Source organism: Pseudorca crassidens, chromosome 10 (assembly GCF_039906515.1).
Source record: "Pseudorca crassidens isolate mPseCra1 chromosome 10, mPseCra1.hap1, whole genome shotgun sequence".
Taxonomy (NCBI): Eukaryota; Metazoa; Chordata; class Mammalia; order Artiodactyla; family Delphinidae; genus Pseudorca; species Pseudorca crassidens.
This window is the reverse complement of record NC_090305.1, coordinates 53966449-53992945: the sequence shown is the minus strand read 5'-3', so window position 1 is coordinate 53992945 and position 26497 is coordinate 53966449. Positions and strand designations below refer to the sequence as shown.

The 26497-nt window shown below is 43.2% G+C and overlaps 1 protein-coding gene across 6 annotated transcripts in view; it reads left to right on the top strand.

Annotated features, from left to right (window-relative positions):
* Positions 1-26497, top strand: part of OSBPL10 (oxysterol binding protein like 10) — a 376742-nt gene that overhangs the window by 106417 nt on the left and 243828 nt on the right. The window contains exon 2 of one of the 6 annotated variants that reach the window (XM_067753591.1): positions 2540-2640. The exons of the other annotated variants lie outside the window; for them this stretch is intronic. Coding sequence (XP_067609692.1) covers positions 2591-2640 — 50 coding nt within the window. The 5' untranslated portion in view covers positions 2540-2590. The remainder of the gene's footprint in view (positions 1-2539; positions 2641-26497) is intronic. 6 annotated transcript variants of the gene reach the window in all.

Below are 26497 nucleotides of genomic sequence, written 5' to 3'. Positions count from 1 at the left end.
TTTATATGGATGTCAAACTTCTTTTTTTTCATCTGTAAATGAGATGAAGTGAGAAGCATATTGCTTGTCTCTCTGACTGCAACATAGGAAAATTAGAATGAATTATCATTTATAATCACTTTTAAACCTACAACTTATAAATTCTGTTATCTAGAATTATGGTGATGCTTGTTTTAAAATTACCTGTGAAACATTTGTTGAATAAAGAAGGCAACGGGGGGGCTTCCCTGGTGGCACAGTGGTTAAGAATCCGCCTGCCAATGCAGGGGACACAGGTTCGATCCCTGGTCCGGGAAGATCCCATATGCCGTGGAGCAACTAAGCCCGTGTGCCACAACTACTGAGCCTGCGTGCCTAGAGCCCGTGCTCCACAACGAGAGAAGCCACCAAAGTGAGAAGCCTGTGCACCGCAAAGAAGAGTAGCCCCCGCTCACCGCAACTAGAGAGCCTGTGCGCAGCAACGAAGACCCAACACAGCCAAAAATAAATAAATAAAATAAATAAATTTATTTAAAAAAAAAAAGGCAAAGGGAATGTGCCTTGGGAGTTTTGTGTGACGATGGGCCAGCTTCTGGGAGCAGGTCTGGGCATGTCTGGTGGCCTTGACTGCAGGACTGTAGATGAAGACTTTGGACAGGAAGTGGTTCAGATATTTTCTCCCATTCCTTTGGCTGCCTTTCCACTCTGTTGATCGTGTCCTTTGATGCACAAAAGCTTTAAAATTGGATGTTGTCCCATTTGTCTGTTTTTGCTTTTGTTGCCTGTGCTTTTGGTGTCATATTCAAGAAATCACTGCCAAGTCCAATGTCATGAAGCTTTTCTCCTATGTCATCTTCTGGAGTTTTATAGTTTTAGGTCTTTTGTTTAGATATTTAATCTAATTTTGAGTTAATTTTTGCATATTGTAAGATACGGGCCTAGCTTCATTCTTTTGCATGTGGATATCCAATTTTCCCAACACCATTTGTTGAAGAGACTCTCCTTTTCCTACTGAGTAATTTTGACACCTTTGTTAAAGATCATATGATCATATACAGAACAATATACTGTATGGGCTCTCTGTTCTACTTCATTGATCCACTTTCTTTGTGCCAGCACCACACTGTTTTGATTACTATAGCTTTGTAATATGTTTTGAAATCAGAAGTGTGAGTCCTTCAACTTTGTTTTTCTTTTTCAAAATTATTTGGCTATTCGGGGTCCCTCGAGAGTCCATATGAATTTTAGGATGAATTTTCTGTTTCTTCAAAAACTGTCACTGAGGGCTTCCCTGGTGGTGCAGTGGTTGGGAGTCCGCCTGCTGATGCAGGGGACACGGGTTCGTGTCCCGGTCTGGGAGGATCCCACATGCTGCGGAGCAGCTGGGCCTGTGAGCCGTGGCTGCTGAGCCTGCGCGTCCAGAGCCTGTGCTCCGCGGCGGGAGAGGCCACAGCAGTGAGAGGCCTGCGTACCGCAAAAAAACCCCAAAAAACTGCCACTGAGATTTTGCTAGGGATTGCTTTGAATCTGTAGATCCCTTTGGGTAGTATGGACATCTTTTTATTTATTTTTTATTTTTTGATTGTGCCATGTGTTAGGTGCAGCATGTGGGATCTTCGTTGAGGCATGTGGGATCTTTCGTTGCAGTGCAGGTGTGTGGGCTTCAGTAGTTGTGGCATGCAGGCTCAGTAGTTGTGGCTCGTGGGCTCTAGAGCGCAGGCTTAGTAGTTGTGGCACATGGGCTTAGTTGCTTCACGGCATGTGAGACCCTCCCAGACCAGAGCTCGATCCCGTGTCCCCTGCATTGGCAGGTGGATTCCTAACCACTGTGCTGTGAGGGAAGCCCTAGGGGTTTCTTTATTTAGGAAATATTTATTTTTTGGCTGTGTTGAGTCTTAGTTGTGGCACGCGGGCTTTTCATTGCAGTGCGCGGGCTTCTCTCTAGTTGTGGTGTGCGGGCTTATTAGTTGTGGTGCACGGGCTCTCTAGTCGTGGTGTGCCAGCTTAGTAGTTGTGGTGCTTGGGCTCCAGAGTGCGTGGGTTCTGTAGCTATGGCACACGGGCTCAGTTGCCCTGTGGCATGTGGGATCTTAGTTCCCCGACCAGGGATTGAACTGGCGTCCCCTGCATTGTAAGGTGGATTCTTAACCACTGGACCACCAGGGAAGTCCCTCTTTAGGAGTTTGTATACATGTCATTTGCAGAGATAATTTTATTTCTTCCATTCCAGTTTGGATGCCTTTTATTTCTTTGTCTTGCCTAATTGCTCTGGCTAGGACTTCTAATACTATATTGAATAGATATGGTGAGAGTGGGCATCCTTGCTTTGTTCCTAATCTTAGAGGAAAAGCTTTCTGTCTTTTGCTATTGAGTATGATGTTAGCTGTGGACTTTTCATAAATGGCCTTTATTTTGCTGAGGTAGCTTCCTTCTGTTCCCAGTTTGTTGAGTGTTTTTTATTTTGAAAGGGTCTGCTACCTGCTTTTGTAAATAAAGTGTTACTGAAACACAGTCATGCCCATTTGTTTACATATTGCCTATGTCTGTTTTCACTCTACAGTGACAAAGTTGAATAGTTGCTGCAGAGACCTTGAGGCCAGCAAAGACTGAAATGGTTACTGTCTGGCCCTTTTCTGATTGCTGCTTTCAACTATTAATGTGGTAGGTTACACTGATTGCTTTTTGAATTTTGAAGCAGCCTTGCTATCCTGGGATAAACCTCACTTGGTTATGGTGTATTATTCTTTATTTATGTTGCTGGATGCAATTTGCTGATATTTTGTTCAGGACTCTTGCATCTATGTTTATGAAAGATATTTGTAGTTTTCTATTACCGTCTTTGTCTGGTTTTGGTATCAGGGTAATGCTGGCCTTAAAATGAGTTGGGAAGTATCCTTCTTGTTATATTTTCTGGAAGAAATTGTGTAGAGTTGGTGTTATTTCTTCTTTAAATATTTGGTAGAAATCACCAGGGAAACCATCTGGCCTGGAGATTTCTTTTTTGGAAGGGTTTTTAACTACAGATTCAATTTAAAAATAGTTGTAAAGCTATTCAGATTATCTGTTTCATCTTGGGTATGTTTTGGTAGTAAATGCTGTTTGAGGAATTGGTCTATTTCTTATAAATTGTTGAATTTATAGGGTGTATAGAGTTGCTTGTATTATTCCCTAATTATCCTTTCAATATCTTGAAGCCTATAGTGATATTCCCTTTTTCCTTTTCCTGATATTGGTAATTTGTGTCTTTGACAGTCTTGCTAGAGATTTATCAATTTATTGATCTTACTAAGAGCCAGCTTTTTGTTTCACTGGTGGTCTTTACTGTTTTCTATTTTTAATTTTTTTTTACTTCTGCTCTAATCTTTTTAATTCTTTCCTTCTGCTATTTATGTTTAGTTTCTTCTTTTTTTAGTTTCTTAAAGTAGAAGCTTAAATTATTTCATCTTTTCTAATGTAAATATTTAATGCTATAAGTTTCCCTTGAAGCACTGCTTTAGTTGCCTTCACAAATTTTGATATGTAGTATTTTAATTTTAGTTCAGTTCAAAGTATTTTCTAGTTTCCCTTGAGTCTTTCTCTTTGACTCATGGATTATTTAGAAGTGTGTTAATTTCCAAGGGTTTGAAGGTTTTCCTGTTATCTTTCTGTTATTCATTTCTAGTTTAATTTCATTATGGTCAGAGAACATATTTTGTATCATTTCAGTTTTTAAATTTTTTATGGGTTGTTTTATGACCTTGGTTATGTTCTATCTTGGTGAATGTTCCATATATACTTGAAAATAATATGTATTCTTTTTTTTTTTTTTTTTTTTTTTGCTGGTACGCGGGCCTCTCACTGCTGTGGCCTCTCCCACCGCGGAGCACAGGCTCCGGACGCGCAGGCTCAGCGGCCACGGCCCATGGGCCTAGCCGCTCCGCAGCACGTGGGATCCTCCCGGACCGGGGCACGAACCCGCGTCCCCTGCATCGGCAGGCGGACTCCCAACCACTGCGCCACCAGGGAAGCCCTATGTATTCTTTGTCATTGGGAGAATTGTTCTGTAAATGTCAATTAAATCCAGTTCTTGTTGATATTTTTCAGTTCTTCTATATCCTGATTGATTTTAAAAAATCTTTAGTTTATAATTTTAGAGCTGTGTTCTAGAAAGAAAGCACAACCCCTGCTTACGTCATATGTATTCAAAATTTCCCCTGAATTTGTGTTCTTTCACAGACTGTCTTATTTGTATATTTACTTTTCCTGAATATCACCTGCATAAAGTCACGAGAACTTGATACTTGCTCATATTTTTGGAAAGCACACAAACATTACAGGGCGGGGTGCTGTTAATCTCTTTTTATGAGGTCCTCTCCCTGTCTGGCACTTGCCATTATTTTAGGTAAATATCTAAAAAATCAGTTTTGGAGCCACCTGGAGATACTTTTTTTTTTTTTTTTTTTTTGGCCTTGGGGCATGTGGGATCTTAGTTCCCTGACCAGGGATTGAACCCATGTACCCTGCAGTGGAAAGGCAGAGTCCTAACCACTGGACCGCCAGGGAAGTCCCTGGAGATACTTTTTCAGACAATTTAGGGAACTCCAATTCAGGCTTAATGTAAATATATTGGGTTCAACCCCGCAAGCCTCGTGGCACAGCCAGAAAAAGAAAATGTATGTATGTATATATATGCATTGGTCCTAATGTGTGGATGAATGGCCTCCAAAGAGGTTCTGAGACCACAGCTCCCCTGTTAAGACTGCTGAGTAGACTGAGTCACGAGGGAGACATCTGTGGAAGGAACCTTTAGACAATCCAGGTTCATCCATCCCCTTTACAAGAGGGGGATTTTCCTTTATTCCCCTAAGACTTCCATTCCAGCTTTAAATATGCAAAGTCTTCTGTAGTACTTTGAGCCTGTTATGGGGCCGGGGTAGACCCTAGACCACATCTGTAGAAGAGGGGCCGTGAGAGCTCTGATCCTTCGGCTCTGAGGATCCCGGGCTGGACTGGGGTCCTGTCTCACACAGGTAACACCTTGATCTCTCTCCTTTTTCTCCCCACCCTAGCTTGTGAATGGCCTTAGACAATACATTCTAAATGGGGGTGATAAAAAATGGTTCCTGGGGTGGTGGTGGTGAAAATGTCTCACTTTTTAATGTATAAAGTGCAGATATAGGTAGAGTACATGAATAGATGAACAGTCTATCTCTTGTATTAATTTCATTGGAGGGATGCTTAAGGAAATTTGTCTGAAAAGGCTCCCTAGGAAACTGATGATGATAAAAAAGGTTGAGAAATACTGCTTTAAATTGTAGTGCTGAGAGGCGCCAAGCAGAAGGGCTACTGGGCTTTGAACAGTTTCTAATTGGGGGGGGGGGGGGAGGGTGATGCTTCAGAATTTTATTACAAGAAAATATTTTTATCCAGAGATTTTCAGTGACTAAAACGAAAGGAAAATAGAATTAAGTCATATCATGAATTCAGGTTAAATGTGAGGTGGTTGTTAAGAGCTTTGTTAAGTAACACAGGCAGAAGTTATAAAATAGGGAGAATTTCCGTCTGCCTGGAGTCCTTTAGGAAAGGTCTTGTGGGAAGTAAACCAGGTCTCCTGGAGGGCTGTCAGTCCATTGGGTGGCTGAGGAAGGAGCCTTCAAATCAGTATTTTAAAACCTGGGTACCGGGCTTCCCTGGTGGCACAGTGGTTGAGAGTCCGCCTGCCGATGCAGGGCACACGGGTTCGTGCCCCGGTCCGGGAAGATCCCACATGCCACGGAGCGGCTGTGCCCGTGAGCCATGGCTGCTGAGCCTGCGCGTCCGGAGCCTGTGCTCCGCAATGGGAGGGGCCACATCAGTGAGAGGCCCGCGTACCGCAAAAAAAAAAAAAAAGAAAAAACCTGGTACCACCGCTTTTCCCATTGTTTGGACAATTGGCAACTTTTGAGTATGGGCTATGTATTAGGTAAAATACTATTGAATCAATGTTAACTGCCAGAAATTGATAATTGTACTGTGGTTAAATAAGAGAAGGTTCTTATTCTTGGAAAATACATGATGAAGTGTTTAGGAATAAAAGGAGATGTCTGTGCCTCACAGTGGTTCCAGAACACCTGTCTGTAAGGAGAAAGGGAGAGGGAAGGGGAGGAGGAGGCAGCTGGCTGGGTGTGGATGGAGGGGAGGAAAGCAAGGGGCAGGGCAGGAGAAGGGAGGGAGGGAGCCAGAGCCAGGATAAAGCAGATACCAGAACATCAGTAACTGTTAAATATGGGTTCAACAATATAGGAGTTCTCTGTAATATTCTTGCAACTCTTCTGTAAGTTTGAATCATTTCAGAGTATAAAGAAAAAGAAATAAAAAGGAAAGAAGAAAACACATGGCTCCCTTGAGACATACAAGTCATACTGTGTCCTGTAATATTATTTGATTTGATGGTTTATTTTTTTAATTTTAACTTTTTAATTGAAGTATAGTACATTTACAGTGTTGTCTTAGTTTCTGCTGTATAGCAAAGTGATTCAGTTATACATATATATACATTCTTTTTCATATGCTTTTCTGTTATGGTTTATCACAGGATATTGAATATAGTTCCCTGTGCTATACAGTAGGACCTTGTTGTTTATCCATTCTATATATAATAGTTTGCATCTGCTAATCCCAAACTCCCAATTCATCCCTTCCCCGCCCACCCGTAATGTTATTTGAAATCAACAAATCAATGAAATAGTTTGACTGAAGGCAGGATCCAGGAGAGCAGGTGTTGCCCTAAGTCCTGGCGCAGTGCCGGGCTGTAGTCGGCTCTCAATAAATATTTGTTAGAATGGATGGAATCAGAGTAGCAGTGATTTCAGAGAAGGCCTTGCAGGTTTGGGTGTGTTTCCCTAGACACACCTCTCTGTGCCTCTGTGGTCTCTGTGAAGATCACCAAATGACAAATTTTGTCTCAGGGACCTTGCATTAACGACTAGTGTAATGGAAGAGACTGAAACCCTAATTTTAGACTTCTTGCTGGTAAAGCATATGCGGCACCCAGCAGAGCATTTGTGACATTCTTCCTGTATTAGTTCCCGTTTAAAAAGTATGGAATCTCCAGAAAACTGTGTTTAGGTGGAAGCTGAAGTTCCTTTTACTATGGTAAAATATACTTAACATAAACTGTACCATTGTAACCATTTTGAAGGAGACAGTTCAGTGGCATTAAGTATACTCACACTGTTGGGAAGCCATCACCATTCTCCGTCTCTAGAACGTTTTCATCCTCCTAAAGAGAAACTCTGTATCCATTACGCAATAACTTTTTTTTATTATTATTTGCTTAGCAAACCATTTATTCTACAGAATTATAATCGTTACCTTTAGTGACAGTTGGCTACGGGACCCCAAATCTCAAATTGGTGGCACCAGAATTAGAGAACTTACTTTAATTATCTTGAAAGGCAAAACAAATTTAACAGGAACATCTACTGCTAGTTTACACAAATTAACTTTCCCTAAAGATTATGACATACATGGGGAGGGGCAATAGAGGGTAGGGGATTAAGAGGTTATAAACTATTATGTATAAAATAAGCTACAGGGATATGTTGTACAACACGGGGAATACAGCCAGTATTTTATAATAACTATAAATAGAGTATAACATTTAAAAATTGTGAATCACTATATTGTACACCTGTAACTTATGTAATATTGTACATCAACTATATTGCAATAAAAAGTTTTTAAAAGATTATAACATACACTATAATATATACTGTTTAAAGTGAAATGTGGGACTTCCCTGGTGGCACAGAGGTTAAGAATCTGCCTGCCAATGCAGGGGACACGGGTTTGAGTCATGGGCTGGGAAGGTCCCGCATACCGCGGAGCAACTAAGCCTGTGCGCCACAACTACTGAGCCTGTGCTCTAGAGCCCGTGTGCCACAACTACTGAGCCCGCTCACCTAGAGCCCGCGCACCGCAACGAAGAGTAGCCCCCGCTTGCCGCAACTAAAGAAAGCCTGCGCACAGCAACAAAGACCCAACACAACCAAAAATAAATAATAAATTAATTTAAAAAAATAAAGTGAAAAGTAAGATTTCTAGGGCTTTTAAAAATACTTCTTAAAATTAACCTTATGGTGGAATAATTAACAAAGGTACCTGTTTTCAGTGTATAGTTCAGTGACTTTTGTGTCTTTTTTTAATACACAAAAGGGGGGGTCATTCTCTGTTTTAATGACTTAGTTTTCTAGTTGTAAAGGTATTATTTCATGTTCCTTATAAAAAACTTGGAAAATTCAGAAAAGGCTACAGAGAAAACAAAAAACATTAATAATGATCTCTATCTCTCTTTAAAAATAGACTCTTTTTAGAGCAGTTTTAGGCTCATAGCAAAATTGAGTGGAACTACAGAGTTCCCATGTACCCCATGTGCATGCCCCCAGCCTCTCGTATTATATTTTAAATTATAAAGTGGAGAGTTGCTAGCCTTCTGAGTTTTCCGGGGTCACTTTTCTCCCGGAGCCTCCCTGGCGCTTGGGTTCTCCTACACCTTGTTTGGTGGCTCGTGACAAAGTCGTGCCAAGAACGCAGCCATGGGCTTCGTGTTTGCCTGGTAGGTCTTCAGTATTTGATGGTTGAGCCAACAAGGGATTGGCACAGCTTCAGATTTCGGTTTGTTATAGACTTGCTTAGAAGTATTCTTTTTGGGGTGAGTTCGGCACGGAGGCTCTAAAACAGCTCTGGCAAATAAAAGATACAGCTCTGGCTTCGTGATGAGACATTAACAGAAGGAGGCATCTGGGCATTTATGAGCTATGGCATGCGCGCGCGCGCGCACGTGTGTGTGTGTGTGTGTGTATGACACGTGACTGATGCCCTTGAAAGGGGGAGAGAGGTGGTCATGCAGTCTCTTGTGGCAGTTTCCAGGAAGTCAGGAAGGTTCAGAGCCACTCATTTGGTTTCTGAGCCGATGAAAAGGGAGACAGAGCTGCAAAAGGAACTCCCATGCTCACTCAGAACTGGATAGTTTTAAGCTGTGGGGGAGCATTATGTACGCTAGCTTGCAACCTTCTGGTGTCCATTCTAGCCTTGCTGTCTCATTTAGGTCAATTGGATCTGAGTTAGAAATTTGACCAGACAACAGAATATTTAAACTGGTTTCCCCTGTTGCACCTCATTTCCATAGTCTTTATAATCCGAATCGATGCAAATGCTCTTGTTATCCTGAATGTGCATGCAGGGTTCTGATTTGCTTAATTTTACATCATGTTAATAGACCCACAGACATAGAAAACAAAGTTATGGTTACCAAAGAGGAAAGTGTAGGGAGGGATAAATTAGGAGTTTGGGATTAACAGATACACATTATTATACATAAAATAGATAACCAACAAGGACCTACTGTAGAGCACAGGGAACTATATTCAATATCTTGTAATAAACTATAATGGAAAAGAATCTGAAAAAGAATGTATATGTATATAGACATATACATATATATAAGAATCACTTTGGTGCACCCCTGAAACTAACACAACATTGTAAATTTTACTGTAATAAAAATGGAAAAAAATGTTTACTTCACGTTGTTGAACTTGGTGAGTGTAGCTGAGGGTCTGAATGACAAGTGGGGTGTGGCTGGTGCCAGCCTTACTTTACGTGGTACCTCTGGCATCCTGGGCCACAGGGGAAGGGTACTTTAGTTAGGTTGATAAAACCCAAAAACAAGTTCAGGAAGGGACCTCCGGGACTTCCCTGGCGTTCCAGTGGTTAAGACTCTGCACTTCCACTGTAGGGGACGCTGGTTGGAGAACTAAGATCCCACTTGCTGTGGTGGGGCGCTGCTCCTGCCCTGAAAAAGTTAAAAAAAAAGGAAGGGACCTCCGAGGTTCCCCGTTTGCCCTGTGTCTTGAGCTGTTTGTTGCTCGTGGAAGCTTTTTTGTACGTAGTTTTTTAAACATTCAGCATGGCTCTAAGATGGCCCTCTCTGTGCCAGGGAGTTTGGAGGAACCATTTTACAACAGAATACATCAGACCCCAGGAGGGAGAGTTTTATATTTCTTAACTGCTAGGAAACTTTTTCATTCTCAGCATTGGAGAGAACTTGATTGTAAGTAACCCTATGACCACATGTTACAACTCAGGAATATTCCTGACGTTTTACCTCTATTCTTTTTCTGGAAGCATTTTCCAAAATAAATAAAAATTGCTTAACAGTAAAAGGCAGGGGTAGGCTGACATTTTCCTTCTCAGAAAATTATTCCGGGACCCCGAAGGCCCTCAGATGAACTTGCCCTCATCTCACAGGTAAGGAAACAGCCCCAAAGAGATGACATTTAATTCAAAGTTATACTCTGACTTTGTGGCAGAGTCAGAACAAGAAACTGGATCTCTGCTCCTCAGGCAATTTTGGAAAAACTCCAGAAGAGTGATGCTAAATATGGTCTTTCTGCCCTGTGGTTTTGTTATACAGCAAAGAATACCCACTGGTTTCTCATTATCTGGCCAGTGCCCTGAGATTCATTCCACATTTTAGTTTATAAGCTGTTTTGAATGATGGAGAAGCATTTCAAAACGTGCAGAGAGCTATTTTTGAACCCTGTGTTCCTGGGGTATTAAAAGATCGTGTTGGGGATATCTTATCTCTGAGTCTGATGCTAATTTCCTCTAATATATTGCAAAGAATAAGTCACTTTTTTTTTTTGGCCGTAGGGTTTGTGGGATCTTAGTTCTCTAACCAGGGATTGAACCTGGGCCCTTGGCAGTGAACGTGCGGAGTCCTAACCACTGGACCACCTGCGATTCCCTGTATCGCAAAGAGAACTGTTTCTTTTTAACTTTTAATTAACGAATTAATTTTTGGCCGCGTTGGGTCTTCATTGCCGCACGTGGGCTTTTCTCTAGTTGAGGCAAGCGGGGGCTACTCTTTGTTGCGGTGCGCAGTCTTCTCATTGCGGTGGCTGCTCATTGAGGAGCACCGACTTTAAGCGCGCAGGCTTCAATAGTTGTGACACATGGGCTCAGTAGTTGTAGCTCGCGGGCTTTAGAGCACAGGCTCAGTAGTTGTGGCGCACGGGCTTAGTTGCTCCACAGCATGTGGGATCTTCCCGGACCAGGGCTCGAACCTGTGTCCTCTTCATTGACAGGCGGATTCTTAAGCACTGTGCCATCAGGGAAGTCCAGAACTAGGTTTAGTAGTAGCTTTCTGTAGCCAATGTTGCTTTTATTTTATTTTCCAAATTATGAATAAAGAACCAGTCTTTAGGACTGCTTTGAATCTGTCAGTAGATAGTGCACTGTTTCTGGAGATGATGAAATAGAAGATGCACTTCTGAATTCTGGAAGGTACCTAGCTAAATCTGATTAGGTTGCATTAAACATTTGAGACTTCCCTGGGGACTGATGTTTCCTAGCAGGTCTTAGGACAGAGCATTCTTTAGTTGCTTGGCAGTGGCTCTGGCCTGGACCTTGGCACTTGGAAGATGTGGCATGTTTGTTTTTCTTGCACACTCCTCCATTCTTGAAGAACTGCTCTTTTGGATCACACCCTGGCTCCCTAGAGATGGTGTTTGACCTTTGGGGGACACTTCCCATGGTGCACTAGTGAGCTTTCCATGTGCTGCAGTGGCTCTTCCTCTGGTTAGGTATAGGGGTTGGCAAACTTTCTGTAAAGGGTCAGATAGTAAGTAATTTCAACTCTGCTGTTGTAGCATGAAAGCAGCCATGGACGGTATGTAAACAAACAGACATGGCTGTGTTCCAAGAAAACGTTATTTACAAAAAACAAGTGGTGGGCTGCATTTGGCCCATAGGCCATTGTTTGCTTATCTCTGGTTTAGCAGCTTTTTGGAAAACAAGGCTGAAGCACCCTGGCTTCTGTGGGTGACGGAGGAGAGAATCCAGTACTTGGGACATAAACATCTCAGTTGAGATTTAGTATCTGTGGTGAGGAAGATGCTTTTGTATTATTTTTCAATAACTTCTCAGTTATTATAACAAAAAAGGCTTCTTCTGGGAAAAATTTTCCCTTAATCTCACTGCTCTTGGGATCATACAACTGTATCTTCATTTTTGTACATTTCTTTTGAGTCCTGTCATTTTGTACTTTTACTTTTGCAAAGCCTTGATGTGTGTGCCTACCAGTTGGTTTTATTCAAGAGCCAGATGCACCTGCGTATCTGACAGGTGTTAGTACATTGAGATCTAGTAAAGCCTGAAAGGTATAAATGAGTTTTGGTGGAGAAGATCTTTTAAGGACTGATTTGTGAGGAGCAGTGTCATTTTCTGCTTTTTGACTTTTTCGATAAAAGAGTTATAATTCACTCTTTACTTAAGCCCTGAGCAGTAGCCAGAGGGCCAGCTATTGGAAGAAATCAGGCCAGGACTAAAGTGAATCAGGTAAATGGCTATTCAGTGCCAAAGTCACACTGTCGCTCTAAGTTAACTTTGTGGTCCCCAGGTTTCATGGCGGCATGAGCCTTCCTGCACCTTTGCCAATGGCCGCAGAGGCTAGACCACAGCAGATTAAAAATTTTTTCTTTCTTCTTGGTTGGTGCACACACAATTAACCAAGAAACAAATGACCACATTTCAATCTCACACTATATGAAGTGACTCTGAAGGTGTATTTTCCCCAACAGGAATTCCCAAATATATGTATCTCCAAGAATGGCAAGAGTCCTTTTTACAACAGTGCTACCATCGCTCAAATTATTTTGAAAGCTACTTTTTTGGAATTGCCTTCAGAACAAGTACAAGCCACCGCAGAAAAGAAGTCTGCCCGCTTTGTGGTCTTACCTCATTTTTGACTAAAAATCGCTCTGACTTGCTTTCTGCTGTTTCCCAATCTCATAACCATGCTCAGAGCAGATGGATTTGTCTCAACGGACCTAAAGGTTATGGGTAATGACAATAAGCCAGGAGCCTCTGAGGGTCTTTCATTGGAGGGAACAAAAATATTTATTTCTGTGTAAGTTGTGGTAGTTAAAAAACAGTCATGCCTTTGTACATCATTAGGCTGTTCTCAAATCACCATGCCAACATGACTTTTGAATGAGATGATTCTTACCTGAAGTGGCCTCCAAGAATGACCTGCTTTATTCCAAATCCTAGTCTAGGGTGTGAGGCAGAGGTCCTTGAAAGGCCCTCATTTTTTATGTGCTCTCTTGTTGCTGTTACCTTGGATATTTGAAAGGCTGTTCTAGGTTTGCTTTTCTGGGAGACCGTGTGTATATTCCTAGAAGCTGACAGACTGTAATATGTTCTCCCTGTTCCTCTTGTCCTCTCCTGCCCTCCCTCCAACATGGAAAGTGGGAAGCTTATGTCCTGTACTAGGGAGTTTTGTTGTCTGGCAGGCCGTTGTGTAGGCTCGTAACTTGGGAGACTGTCTCGGAGCTGCTCAGAAGCAGAGTTAGGATCTTCGTTGCAGACAGTAGATTCCTTCTAAGCCATCTAAGCAGCAGGCGATTTATTAGACAGGTTTAATTAGACAGTATTTCTGGGAGAACCAAGCTTCAGTGCTACACGTTCAGCAATGACACAACTTGTCTCCAACCAAATCGCAACCATAACATGGTTCTAATTCACTCCCACCCCAGTACCTGTGACAGTAGAGGCAGAACACTAAACCCTCTGCACAGCTGCTCCAAGACATCAAACACGCCTCCCACTGTCCTGTCTTGCTGCAAGTTCTGACCTCCCAGCCTGTGGCTGCTGCCTCCTGTTGTTCCCCTCTGCATTTGAAATCTTGCATGGGTGCATCTGCCTGTAAGAATCTAGCTGCAAGAGAGTCGGTGAAGGGAGCGTCTAGCTTTCTCACCTCTGCAGAGCAGGAAGGCAGGTGGGCTTGAAGACTGTTGGATAGTGCTGAACTTTGCAATATTTGTGACCAGGGGTGTTTGCATAGATGTGATGACTAAAACTCTGGTGGGTGGATAGATTCTTGAAGTGCAAAGAGCAGAGGGAGAAGGACTGAGTGTGGGAGACTCCGGGGCTATTGGGAGAATTCAGTGACTGGGATTCAGTGCAGCTGTCAGTGCTGTTACCACTGTGTGGCAGGTGGCACTACTGTGTAGGAGTAGTTTCCTGCCATGCCTGTGCCCTTGGCACGGTCCTGACCTTGGGAAGAGGGAAGAAGTGCTGGGCTCATGGTGCTCTTTCCTATTTAGCCCTGGGGTTTCGTGGCTGGCAGAACCAGTTTCAGTTTCCAGCCTGATGACCACAGGTAAGTTATTACGCCATTCTGAGTTTTAGTCTGCTTATCTATAAAATGATGATATGCTTATCATGCAGGGAGCTTGTGATGGTAAAGTCAGATAACAGGTGACTCTCTAACGCACATCTCTGATGTATGGTGGTTGCCCAATAAATGACTGCTATCATGCTCAACTTTGCCCTCTTTCTCTTTTCCTTTTGTCAGAGCAGGTCACAGCTGCCTTAAACCCCAGTGGGTACAGTAGCTTCTGTGCTTTTTCTTAGCAGTTAGCTTACCTACCCCCCACCCCCCGTATGGCTAACTTTCCCCTTGCTCCCTGAACATTTTATTTTGAAAAATTTCAAGCATACAGGAAAGTTGGTAGAGTTGTATAGGGAGCACACATATATCTATCATCTGGACTCTACAATGAACATTTCATTATACCTGCTTTATTACATAGCTTTCCATCTATCCATCTGTCAACCCATTTCCTTCCTTCCTCCCTCCCTTCCTTCCTTCCTTCCTCCCTCCCTCCCTCCCTCCCTCCCTCCCTTCCTTCCTTCCTTCCCCCACCCACATGGCTTTCAGGATCCTAGTTCCCCGACCAGGGATTGAACCCGGGCCCTGGCGGTGAAAGCGCTGAGTCCTAAACCACTGGACTGCCAGGGAATTTCCCATTTTATGTCTTTATACATTTCAAAGTAGATCACCAATATCAGTACACTTCCTTGTAAACATTTTATCCTATCATTAACGATCTGTTTGCAGTTTTTTTCTCTTGATGTAAAATTTCACAATGAAATGCATGAATCTTAAGTGTGTGTTTGCTGAGTTTTGACAACTGCATGCACCTGTTACCCAAAGCCATGTCAAGGTATAGAACATCACCACCTTCCCAGAGTTCCCTCATGCCCCTGCCCCTCCCATCACAGGCAGCCACCACCCTGATTTTCTCCCACTATAGATGAGTTTTACCTAGTCTAGCATTTCATATAAATGGAACCAGACAGAATGTACTAGTTACTTACTGCCTGGCTTCCTTTAGTTAGCCTAACGCATTGGGACTCGTCTGTGTCGTCATGTCTTATCAGGCACTGATTCCCTCTCATTGCTGAGATGGCAGCTTTAAAATCATTGCTGCGAAGAAGGAAGAGCCATGAGCCTTCCTCATGGAACTTGGAGGTGGTTTCTCCTTTTCCTTTCCAGTTGGATGGCATCAATGCACAAAGGCTCTTTGTAGCCGATTAGAGTTAAAGGGGCGCAGAGGCCATTTGGCTCAGTCTCTCTGAGTCTCAGCATCTGGGCCAGGGCGCCCTTTCTCGGATCTGTTTCCATCCCCTCTCCAGGAATACTGTTAGTGGAGGTTTATGTGCAGGAGGAGTGAGAAGGCCAGTGGATGGGCACCTTTGACATTTAATTGTCTTAGGGTTAAAAAGGATGGATCCAGCCTTCTTCTAATGATTTTTGTTGTTGAGGATTTCGTTATGCTGAGTACGTGCTGGAAATATAGGACCAGTCGGCCGCAACAGCTGGAGTTGGAAACAAATTGCTATTTAGCTTTTCTGTTAACAAATTAACCAGAACCTGAAGCTGCTAAATTCTCTGATGGAAAAAGGAGTCACTTTCTTGCCTCCTCTCCCCAATATCTTCCTCCCCCCCTTCCCTTTCTTTCTTCCTTCCTCCCTTCTCCTCGATCTCTCTGTCTCTGTCACACACACACACACACACACACACACACACACGCACACACACACACACACGAGACACACACCCCTTTTGAGCATATTTACATTTAGTGACTTACATGAAAGTTTAGGTAGATCATTTTTGAAGGTGATTGAGATGTTTGAGGGGCAGAAGGAAGAGGGTGGGAAGAGAATGGCACGGCTTGATGACAGGGCGGCAGTGCCCACTCTCCAGGGACAGGTTATTTTTTTAAATTTTTTTAAATTTTTTTATTTTTTTGGCGGTACGCGGACCTCTCACTGTTGTGGCCTCTCCCGTTGCGGAGCACAGGATCCGGACGCGCAGGCTCAGCGGCCATGGCTCACGAGCCTAGCCGCTCCGCGGCATGTGGGATCTTCCCAGACTGGGGCACGAACCAGTGTCCCCCGCATCAGCAGGCGGATTCTCAACCACTGCGCCACCAGGGAAGCCCCAGGGACAGGTTATTAAGTAATGTGACAAGTGTTGGACCCAGCAAGCGTCCGTATGTGCTGCTTCTTTCCTTGTTCTCTCATTTGCAGAGGCTCTGGAAACCTACCTGCACAGAAGTACTGGGAATTATTACAGAATACTTCCCACTCTGGACCAGTTGAACCAGAATGTGGGCCCCTTCCCCCCCACCGTTCAGTGTGCACCCACAGTTTAATATCACTTTGGGACCCATTTTCACATACATTATCGCCGCTAATCCAATCATTCAAGGCAGGCAGGTTTTAGTAAGATCTTATTATTTTAGCTGAGCCAGCTGATGTTGAAGTGGATGTTCGAACAGAGGGCAGTCTGATTGCAGTGGGCACATTCTCCCCATTACCCCGTGTCCCCTCGATCCCTTTATGTGGATGGTGGTTCATTCATTTGTTGCTCACCATCTGCCACGTGTGGGTGGAAGGTCATTGGTGGATCCCTCCCTCTGGGAGTAATGGGCAGGGAAGGAGATCCCGGACCGTGGCGTGGAGTCCCAGGGCACAGGGGGAGCACGGTGGAGGGGCACCAGTTCTGGATGTGGTAGGCAAGGAACTCTTTCTGGAGGAAATACCACCTACTTAGGACGTGGAGTTGTGAGAGAGCTCTGAAGCTTAGAGCCAAAAAGTAAAGAAGAACCAGGAGCTGGTTACTTTATCACTTTTACCATGAAACACTCAATCCACCCATCGTGTAGTAAGGCGTGGTTTCTTCCTTGCTCCAGCATCCTCTTTGCATTTGAAAAATAAAAGAAAATGCTTTATCATAGGTTTTCTTTAAATTGCAAATTTCATTGAATTTTAAAGGATTTTTTTTGGTCTGTTCAATATAACATGTTAAGAAGATGTAAAAAAAAATTGTGACTTTAGAGCTAAGAAATCCTGAGCAAATAGTGCTTATGTCCTACCACTCCTGGAAGGCATAGGTGTTCTGTAAGAAGAGTAGAATCATATGAATTATTTCTAATTTCTTTTCTTCCTGGTGGAAACTGTATAGTATAGCCTAGTGTTAAAAGCCTCAGCTCTTAACATTAAATAAAAGCCCAGGGGCTTCCCTGGTGGCGCAGTGGTTGAGGGTCTGCCTGCCGATGCAGGGGACACGGGTTCGTGCCCTGGTCCGGGAAGATCCCACATGCCGCAGAGTGGCTGGGCCTGTGAGCCATGGCCGCTGGGCCTGCGCATCCGGAGCCTGTGCTCCGCAGCAGGAGAGGCTGCAACAGTGAGAGGCCCGCGTACCAAAAAAAAAAAAAAAAAGCCCAGCTTTGTCACTTCCATTTAAATGTATGTATGAAAGTTACCCTACCTTTCTAAACCTCAGTTTCCTCATCAGTAAAACGGGAATAATAATACCACATATAATCTAAAAAATCACTTATTTATTGTTTGTTTCCATTTTGTAATTTTATACTGTGATGAAATGAATAGATGACTATTTTTTATCTTTTTTTAAAAATTGAGTTATAGTTGATTTACAGTGTTGTGTTTCAGGTGTACAGCACAGTGATTCAGTCATACATCTATCTATCTATCTATCTATCTATCTATCTATTCTTTTCCAGATTCTTTTCCCTTGTAAGTTATTACGAAATACTGAATATAATTCCCTGTGCTATACAGTAGGTCCTTGTTGTTTATCTGTGTTATATATAGTATTGTATATATGCTAATTCCAAATTCCTTATTTATCCCTCCTCCCCAGCTTTCCCCTTTGGTAGCCGTAAGTTTGTTTTCTATGTCTGTGAGTCTGTTTTTGTTTTATAAGTAAGTTCATTTGTATCATTCTTTAGATTCCCCATATAAGTGATATCATATATTTGTCTTTCTCTGTCTTATTTACTTCACTCAGTATGATAATCTCTAGGTCCATCCATGTTGCTGCAGATGGCATTATTTCATTATTTTTTATGGCTGAATAGTATTCCATTGTATATATGTACCACTTCTTTAGCCATTCATCTGTCGATGGACATTTAGGTTGTTTCCATGTCTTGGGTATTGTAAATAGTGCTTCCGTGAACATTGGGGTGCATGTATCTTTTTTTTTGTGTGTGGTATGTGGGCCTCTCACTGTTGTGGCCTCTCCCGTTGTGGAGCATAGGCTCTGGACGTGCAGGCTCAGCAGCCATGGCTCACGGACCCAGCCGCTTCGTGGCACGTGGGATCTTTTCGGACTGGGGCACGAACTCGTGTCCACTGCATCGGCAGGTGGACTCTCAACCACTGAGCCACCAGGGAAGCCCTGCATGTATCTTTTTGAATTATAATAGTTTTCTCCAGATATATGCCCAAGAGTGGGATTGCTGGATCATATGGTAGCTCTATTTTTAGTTTTTTAAGGAACCTCCATTCTGTTCTCCATAGTGGCTGTACCAATTTACTATTTTTTCTAGCTTTTAAAAATGTAATATTTGGTTTATACAAAAGAGTATATGTAAGTATATGTTATATATATATATAAGTATATGTCATAAGAGTAATAAGAACATGAACAGGTGTGAGTTCACTGCTCAATCAAGGAAGGATCATGTAACCACTAGAAGCTCACCTACGCATGCGTTCTCCAACTCCTACGCCTCCCCCCTTTCAGGTTACCATTAATTCTTGGGTTTTGATTCATCATTGTTTAAAAAATATTTTATTTATTTATTTATTTGTCTGCACCAGGTCTTAGTTGCACCACGTGGGATCTAGTTCCCTGACCAGGGATTGAACCAGGGCCACCTGCGCTGGGAGCGTGGAGTCTTAGCCACTGGACCACCAGGGAAGTCCCTTGATTCATCGTTGCTTTGTCTTTTTATAAATAATAATATAAATTATTTTTATAATATTTATTTAAGTAATTTATCATTTAGTTTTGTTTGTTTTCAGTTTTATATATTTAAAAAGTATGTTGTGGGGACTTCCCTGGCGGTGAAGTTGTTCCAATGCAGGGGGCCCGGGTTCAATCCCTGGTCAGGGAACTAGATCCCACATGCATGCAGCAACTGAGTTCGCATGCCACAGCTAAGGAGCCTGCGAGCTGCAACTAAGGAGCCCGCCTGCTGCAACTAAGACCCAGCACAACCAAATAAATAAATAAATAAATAAATAAATAAATATATATTTTTAAAAAGTATGTTGTATGTAGTCTTCTGTAGTTGTTGTTTTCACTCATTATGGTTCCACAATTGATCCCTGTTATTGTGTTTAACTGTGGTGCATTCTTAGAACACTCCTTTGTGCGAATTACTTACCTGGTGGTAGGGGTTTAGATAGTTCCATTTTTGCTCCCAGGAGCACTGTTGCCACTGTGCACACATGTGTGTGTGTGTCTCCCAGTGCACGCGGTCGAGAATTTCTCTGTGATGTACATGTAGGAATGGGATTTGGGGGTTTTAGAGTATCTGGACTCTCAATTTTATACGATGATGCTAACTTGTTTCCTAAAGTAGGTGTACCAGTTTAATGCCTGCCAGTGGAGTATAAGCGTCTGTCATCCTACATCTTTTTCAGTGTTTGTCATTGTTAGACATTAATTTTTTTAAAAAAACTAAATTGAAGTATACTTGATTTACAATGTTGTGTCAGTACATATGTATATCCTTTTTCATATTCTTTTCTGTTATGGTTTATTACAGGATATTGAGTATAGTTGCTTGTGCTATATACAGTAGGACCTTGAGCTTATCTATTTTATATATGGTAGTTTTTATCTGCTAATCCCAAACTCCTAATTTATCCCTTCCCCCTCCCTTTCCCCTTTGGTAACCATAGTTTGTTTTCTATGTTTGTGATTAGACTTCTTAATTTTGCTAAGCTACTGGGTATAAATAGTATCTCCTTGGTGTGTTAACTTGGGTATCCATGATTCTCAGAAAGAGAGCAGCTCTTCATTTGTTTAAGGGTCATTTTTTCTTCCACTTTTGTGAAATTCCAGCTTGTGTCTTTTGCTCAGTTATCTAGTAGGTTATTTATGTTTTTCACATTGGTTTATGAGTTGTTTATATATTCTGAATACTTATCCTTTGTTGGATGTATGTGTTACACATATCTTTTCTTAATTGATAGCTTGTCTTTTAACTTCGTGATGCTTTTTTTGGAAAACAAATTTTTATTATTTTTTGTATTATCTTTATTATGCTTCCCAACACTGACAGCTGCTCCCTTCACTGACAGAAACAGCCATCTCCCCTGGCAGGCTCATCTCAGATGCCTGGGAAGCCAACACAAGCAAACATAAGTAGAGTTTCCTGCAGAGACCTACTTTTAAAAAATTGCTGATTCTCAGATCACTGCATCAACCCACAGCACAACTGACAACTCAAATCTTTCACTGAGAGTAGCTCCCAGCTCTGACCCAAACCCCGTCAATCCACAGATAGTGACCTTAGGTCAAGAGGTTCTTAATTTTATTTATTTTATTTTTTATTTTTTTGCGGTACGCGGGCCTCTCACTGCTGCGGCCTCTCCCGTTGCGGAGCACAGGCTCCAGACGCGCAGGCTCAGCGGCCATGGCTCACGGGCCCAGCCGCTCCGCAGCATGTGGGATCTTCCCGGACCGGGGCACGAACCCGTGTGCCCTGCATCGGCAGGTGGACTCTCAACCACTGCGCCACCAGGGAAGCCCCTAGAGGTTCTTAATTTTAATGTGACAGGGTTTCTATATGTTCTTTCCTGGTTAGCTAGAAAGATATTCTTTTTTTTTTAAATTGAAGTATAGTTGATTTATAATATTGTGTTAATTTCTGCTGTACATCAGAGTGACTCAGTTATACATATATATTATTTTACATATTTTTTCCACTGTGGTTCATTACAACATATTGAATATAGTTCCCTGTGCTATGTAATAGGACCTTGTTGTTTATCTATCCTATATATAATAGTTTGCATCTGCTAATCCCAAATTCCCAATCCAACCCTCCTCCACTCCCCCTCCACAAGTCTGTTCTCTGTGTCTGTGAGTCTGTTTTTGTTTCATATATAAGTTCATTTGTGTCATATTTTAGATTCCACATATAAGTCATGTCCTATGTTATTTGTCTTTCTCTGTCTGACTTACTTCACTTACTGTGATCATCTCTAGGTCCGTGTAGCTGCAAATAACATTATTTCATTCTTTTTTTTATGTCTGAGTAATATTCCATTGTATATATGTACCACATCTTCTTTATCCATTCATCTGTTGATGGACATTTAGGTTGCTTCCATGTCTTGGCAATTGTGAACCATGCTGCTATGAACATAGGGGGTGCATGTATCTTTTCGAATTGTAGTTTTGTCCAGATATATGCCCAGGAGTGGGCTTGTTGGATCATACAGTAGCTCTATTTTTAGTTTTTTGAGGAACCTCCATACGTTCTCCACAGTGGCTGCACCAATTTACATTCCTACCAACAGTGTAGGAGGGTTCCCTTTAGAAAGATATTCTTTATTTTCTGCTGAAAGTTTCAGAAGTTTACCCTTCTCAGTTAAGTCTTTACTCTGTCTGGACTTTTGTGTCTGTGGTGTGAGGTAGGGATCCAATATCCTTTATTGTTTCCTGTACTGTACATTGTTTTCCTGAGAATGGAGAGTAATGTAAATACCCCAGCTCCTTACACAGTTCTGGGCACATGCAAGGTGCACTGTAAGCGTAATTTGTTGCTATTTTAACTTTCAGTCAACTTTTTTTTCTGTTGATTGGTGCATTTCTTCATGAAATCATTAATGTGTACATTTTAGGAAAGACAACTGAGGCAGGTTTGCATTGGTTAAGAAACCAACCTGCAATCTGTCCTCTCCCCAACTCTTCCCTAGTATTGTCAGAAACTTGATCTGTGAGTTTAATCAAAGGGTAAATCATAATTAATGAGTTAATTGATTTGAACATCTATTTCCTTTTGCACCTGGTTGGTGATTCAGAATTTCTCTGGCATCTTACTGAATACCTTCTCGTGCTGCCCCTGGATAATCAGATAATCTTTTATTACAAGGTTCATCTCATTACTTTGGAATTTGCTTATTCAGCTGTGTATTGCCATAGATGTACCCTCTAAATATGTGAAGACAGGGGCTGGGGCTTCAGCCAGGATGCTGGAAGTTCTCCTAAAGTTAATTCCTGCTTGAATGTCTTGGACCAGATTGTTTAGGCTGCCCAGAAAACTTGCTTTGGGGGCCTTTTCCAATTTCTCAGCCATGCTGTAGTGGAAAGGAGAGGTAGAGAAGTACTTCTTGGAAAATTAAAACTGCTTGGCCACACTCCTGGGACACATTGAGTGCGCACAATGAAATCTGGAAAGTAAAACATGCAACTTTATAAGGTGAGCGTAAAAAGCACCGTAAAAATTGGAGGAATGTTGTCAGTTATATGGCTGAGGATGACTGCCCGTTTATTGCTTGGGTACTGTCAGAGAAATCCACTCTGAGGCCGGAGGGGTCCTGGGCAGGAGGCAGGTAGAACTGCTGGCTGCTGTTTGTAACAGGCAACAGGAAACCCAAACCTGGGAGAGCAGCCTTCAGCCTGGGTTGTAAAGTTACACTCCCTGCTCGAGGCTTTTCAGAGATGCTCAAGCACCTTGTGGAGGTGAGTTTGTTAACCTCCTGGACAGTTTCCAGGGAGGTGGAAAGATGGAAAGATTCGTGATGAAGAAGGACCCTTCTCTGTTCTCCTGCCTAAATGTTGTTCTCATGGGCTTCTGGAATGATTCTGTAGCAGATGTTGTCGGTACCCTGTCCAGAACCCCTTTAATGGCCCAGTACACCCAGTGCTTGGCTACAGCAGGGTTGGTTGCTAACCCCTCACACCTGGATCCTTCACTGGAAGATTCTGCGTTGCTGGAGAGCAGCTCCGTAACCTGGAGATGACTGGGAGGAAACCCCTCATCCCCTACCCTGGGGTGCCCTGTGCCCAGGGGCTGACATCATTGACTGATGTCCATGACTGGGGTGTAAAACCTGGCCCTTTGCCTCCAGGCAGCATGAAGTCTGTAGCACAGTTGACTCCGGAGCTCCCTGTGGGATCAGACTGCGGCTCGCCTGCTCTTAGCCCGCATCTTTTCCTTTCCTTTTCCTTTCCCTTACTTTCTTGCACGTTTCTCTTGAGAGCACCTCCTCCAGCACCCATTGGCACAGGAATCCCCACATCAGTTTCTTCTTCTAGGGAACATGACCCAAGACAGACTCATCCATTTATCCTCTCTGGCCGTCACACTTGGCTCTGTACGTGGAGCTTCACATCTGAGTCTTTTCTGCCCTGTGAGGTTCTTTGGAGGGCTGGTTTCATGTCTTGTCCATCTTTAGACTTCCACCAACCTCCCAGCACCAGGCCCTGCTCCTGGGACCTGCTCAGTGCTTGTCCAACTGCGCGAGTGGAGATTTCATGTGTAGATGTCGAAGGGCTGGGGAGGTGACTACTGATGTTGCTGTGGGGTCTGGTATTGATAATGTGGACGGTTACCCACAAGCTTGCAGTGGGCAAAGCACAGTCCTGCCTCGGTGAGGAAGCCAGTGCTCGGATTTCTCACTCTTAGTGATGCTGTAGGAGCTGTCGTTGGCAGCCAGGTTGGGTGGAGGAAGGTGCCTCAAGCTTTGGTGCCAAGCCAGGGGCTCTCAGCCAGGCTGGATGGACAGTGGGGTGTGGCCCTGCCTTGACCCTTGATGGCCAGACTCTGCAGGTGGGATGCTGGCCTTTCTCTCTCGCCCCATAAACCCTCACTCCTCAGTCATTGCTCTTCTTGTGTCTCTTGTCTTGGCTTCACAACTCTGACATCCACTGAGTTGCTGGAGCCAGAAATTTTGTGACTCTCTCTGTCTCATTCTCTCTCCAATATCTAACCAGGCACGGAGCCCTCACTGCCTCTCTGCCCCGCTCTTCCTGCCCTTTACCTTTGTTCAGATGCTCCTCGCTCTGGCCTGGACACCCATGGTCGCTCCTTACTGGCCTCCCTGAACCCAAGCTGGTCTTCTTCAGCACCGTCTCCACGGGGATCTTCCCAAAGCGTATGGAATCCTTAAAGCTCTTAGCAACTTCCCATGACCTCCAGTCAAATCCAAGCTCTGCTACAATGGTACCCAATGCCCAGCCCCGGTGTCACCCCCCCATCTCATACTGTCGCTTCCTGTCCCCCCACCTCCCTGCCTGGTAGGTGCTGTGTCCTTTTTTTGTTTTTGTTTTTTTTAATTTTCTAAACTTTTGGCCACGCGGCAAGGCGTGTGGGATCTTAGTTCACCCACCAGGAATGGAACCGCACCCTTGGCAGTGAAAGGGCCGAGTCCTAACCACTGGACAACCAGGGAATTCCAGGTGCTGTGTCCTTTGGTAAAGGCGCATGTGCTGCTCCCAGGTGGGAGCTGCTACTACTGCACCTTGCTCAGCCTTCTGTTGTAGCACTTTTCACATGGCATCTCCCTCCATCTGCCCGTGACATTTAATCTGTGTCTTACTCATCATTGTGTTTGCAATAGGAAGCCTCATCTTTTGTACACAGTAGGCAGGAAGTAAAAAAAAAAAAGTTTAAAAAATTCTTTTCTTAAAAAGCTTTATTCAACTGTAGTTGATTTGAAAAATTTTTAATTGAGTTGTTTCTAATCTTTTTTGTTATTAGTAAAATAAAAATTTTGAGTTCCCTCTCGCCATTTAATACTTAATAGTGTTTGCTGTTTCAGGAAATACCTAATGGTAAAAGGTACTCTGAATTCAATTATGCTTTTCAATAATTTGGGTTTTTATTTGTTGCAGTGGGATCTGCAGGCATATGAAAAATAAACAATATTTATGTGCATAACACATTATTCCTGTCAGACCAGGGTCATAAGTGCAAATGTTTTGCAGGGTCCAGGCCCTCGAGCTCGAGGTCAAGGGTGGCAGCCTCAATGTCCTGAGTGGTCGGGAAGGTGGGATGTGGGTCTGCACCCAGCATCTGATGGGGCAGCTGCTTCTCAGCTCTGGCCTCTCATTGCTACGGGGTGAACATGGGCCCAACGCTGAGATACCTGGGTATTTCAAGAGGAACCAGATGTGGATTTTTGTGAGAAGCTCTTATTTTTTAAAGACTGGCAACTGGTTCAAAATTCAAAAACAAACCAAAAAAATGACAAAAATGCCAAAATAAACAAAACAAAACACCCTTTTCTGGTCAAAACCAAATGGATTAGTGGACTTGAGGGCTGGAGCCTGTGTTTCCTGCTGTCATTGGAGACTCTGGTCCAGATGGTCCTCAGAACACCTCTGTGGGGACTCCGGGGCCCCCTGGTTGCTGGTGCTGCGGTCGGAACCATAGCTTTGGACCTGAAGTCCGTGGTGGGATTTGACTCCTTGTTGGCTGACATGGGAGGGAGGTTTAGGGAATCTCCTTCTCCATAGTGACTTCCGGGTGCCCTTTGTTGGTGTGGCTTGTTCCCTCTTCATCTGAAGCCACCACACTGGCCAGGATGGGGCTTGTCTCTAAGTGACAAGTGGGTGTCACAGGTGGGATTTACTTTAAAATCACTGTTTGGTTTCTTTATGTGTTAGTTCATAAAGTGGTGGAGGGTGGACCTGCCCTTTCTACTAAAACCCAAGCACTGGATCTTTCTAAGTAAATACATTGTAGGCATTAGAGTTGCCTCTAAGTCTATCCAAGCTTGGGTGAAAGGGACAGAGAGGGATCATTGGGGAGTGAGGGCAGCCACTCATAAATCTTTTTCTCCACATGTCTCTGTGATTTTATTAATGCTTTAGCAGGTCTGTTCATTTAAAATAGGGATTACCATTTTCATAGATGCTAAGTCCTCAGATGGCTTGATCACATTCTTGAATAAGAAAGAAAATTGTTACCGCACACAGTTTAAAAGCAGTTCTAGGGCTTCCCTGGTTGCGCAGTAGTTAAGAATCCGCCTGCCAATGCAGGGGACACGGGTTTGAGCCCTGGGCCGGGAAGATCCCACATGCCGTGGAGTAACTGAGCCCATGCACCATAACTACTGAGCCTGTGCTCTAGAGCCCACGAGCCACAACTACTGAAGCCCGCGTGCCTAGAGCCCGTGCTCCGCAACAAGAGAAGCCACTGCAATGAGAAGCCTGCGCACTGCAATGAAGGGTAGCCCCCACTCACCACAACTAGAGAAAGCCCGCTCACAGCAACAAAGACCCAGCGCAGCCATAAATAAATAAATAAATAAAGGCAGTTCTATTATTCTATTCTATTCATTTTTAATTTTAGTAATATTTTGTTAT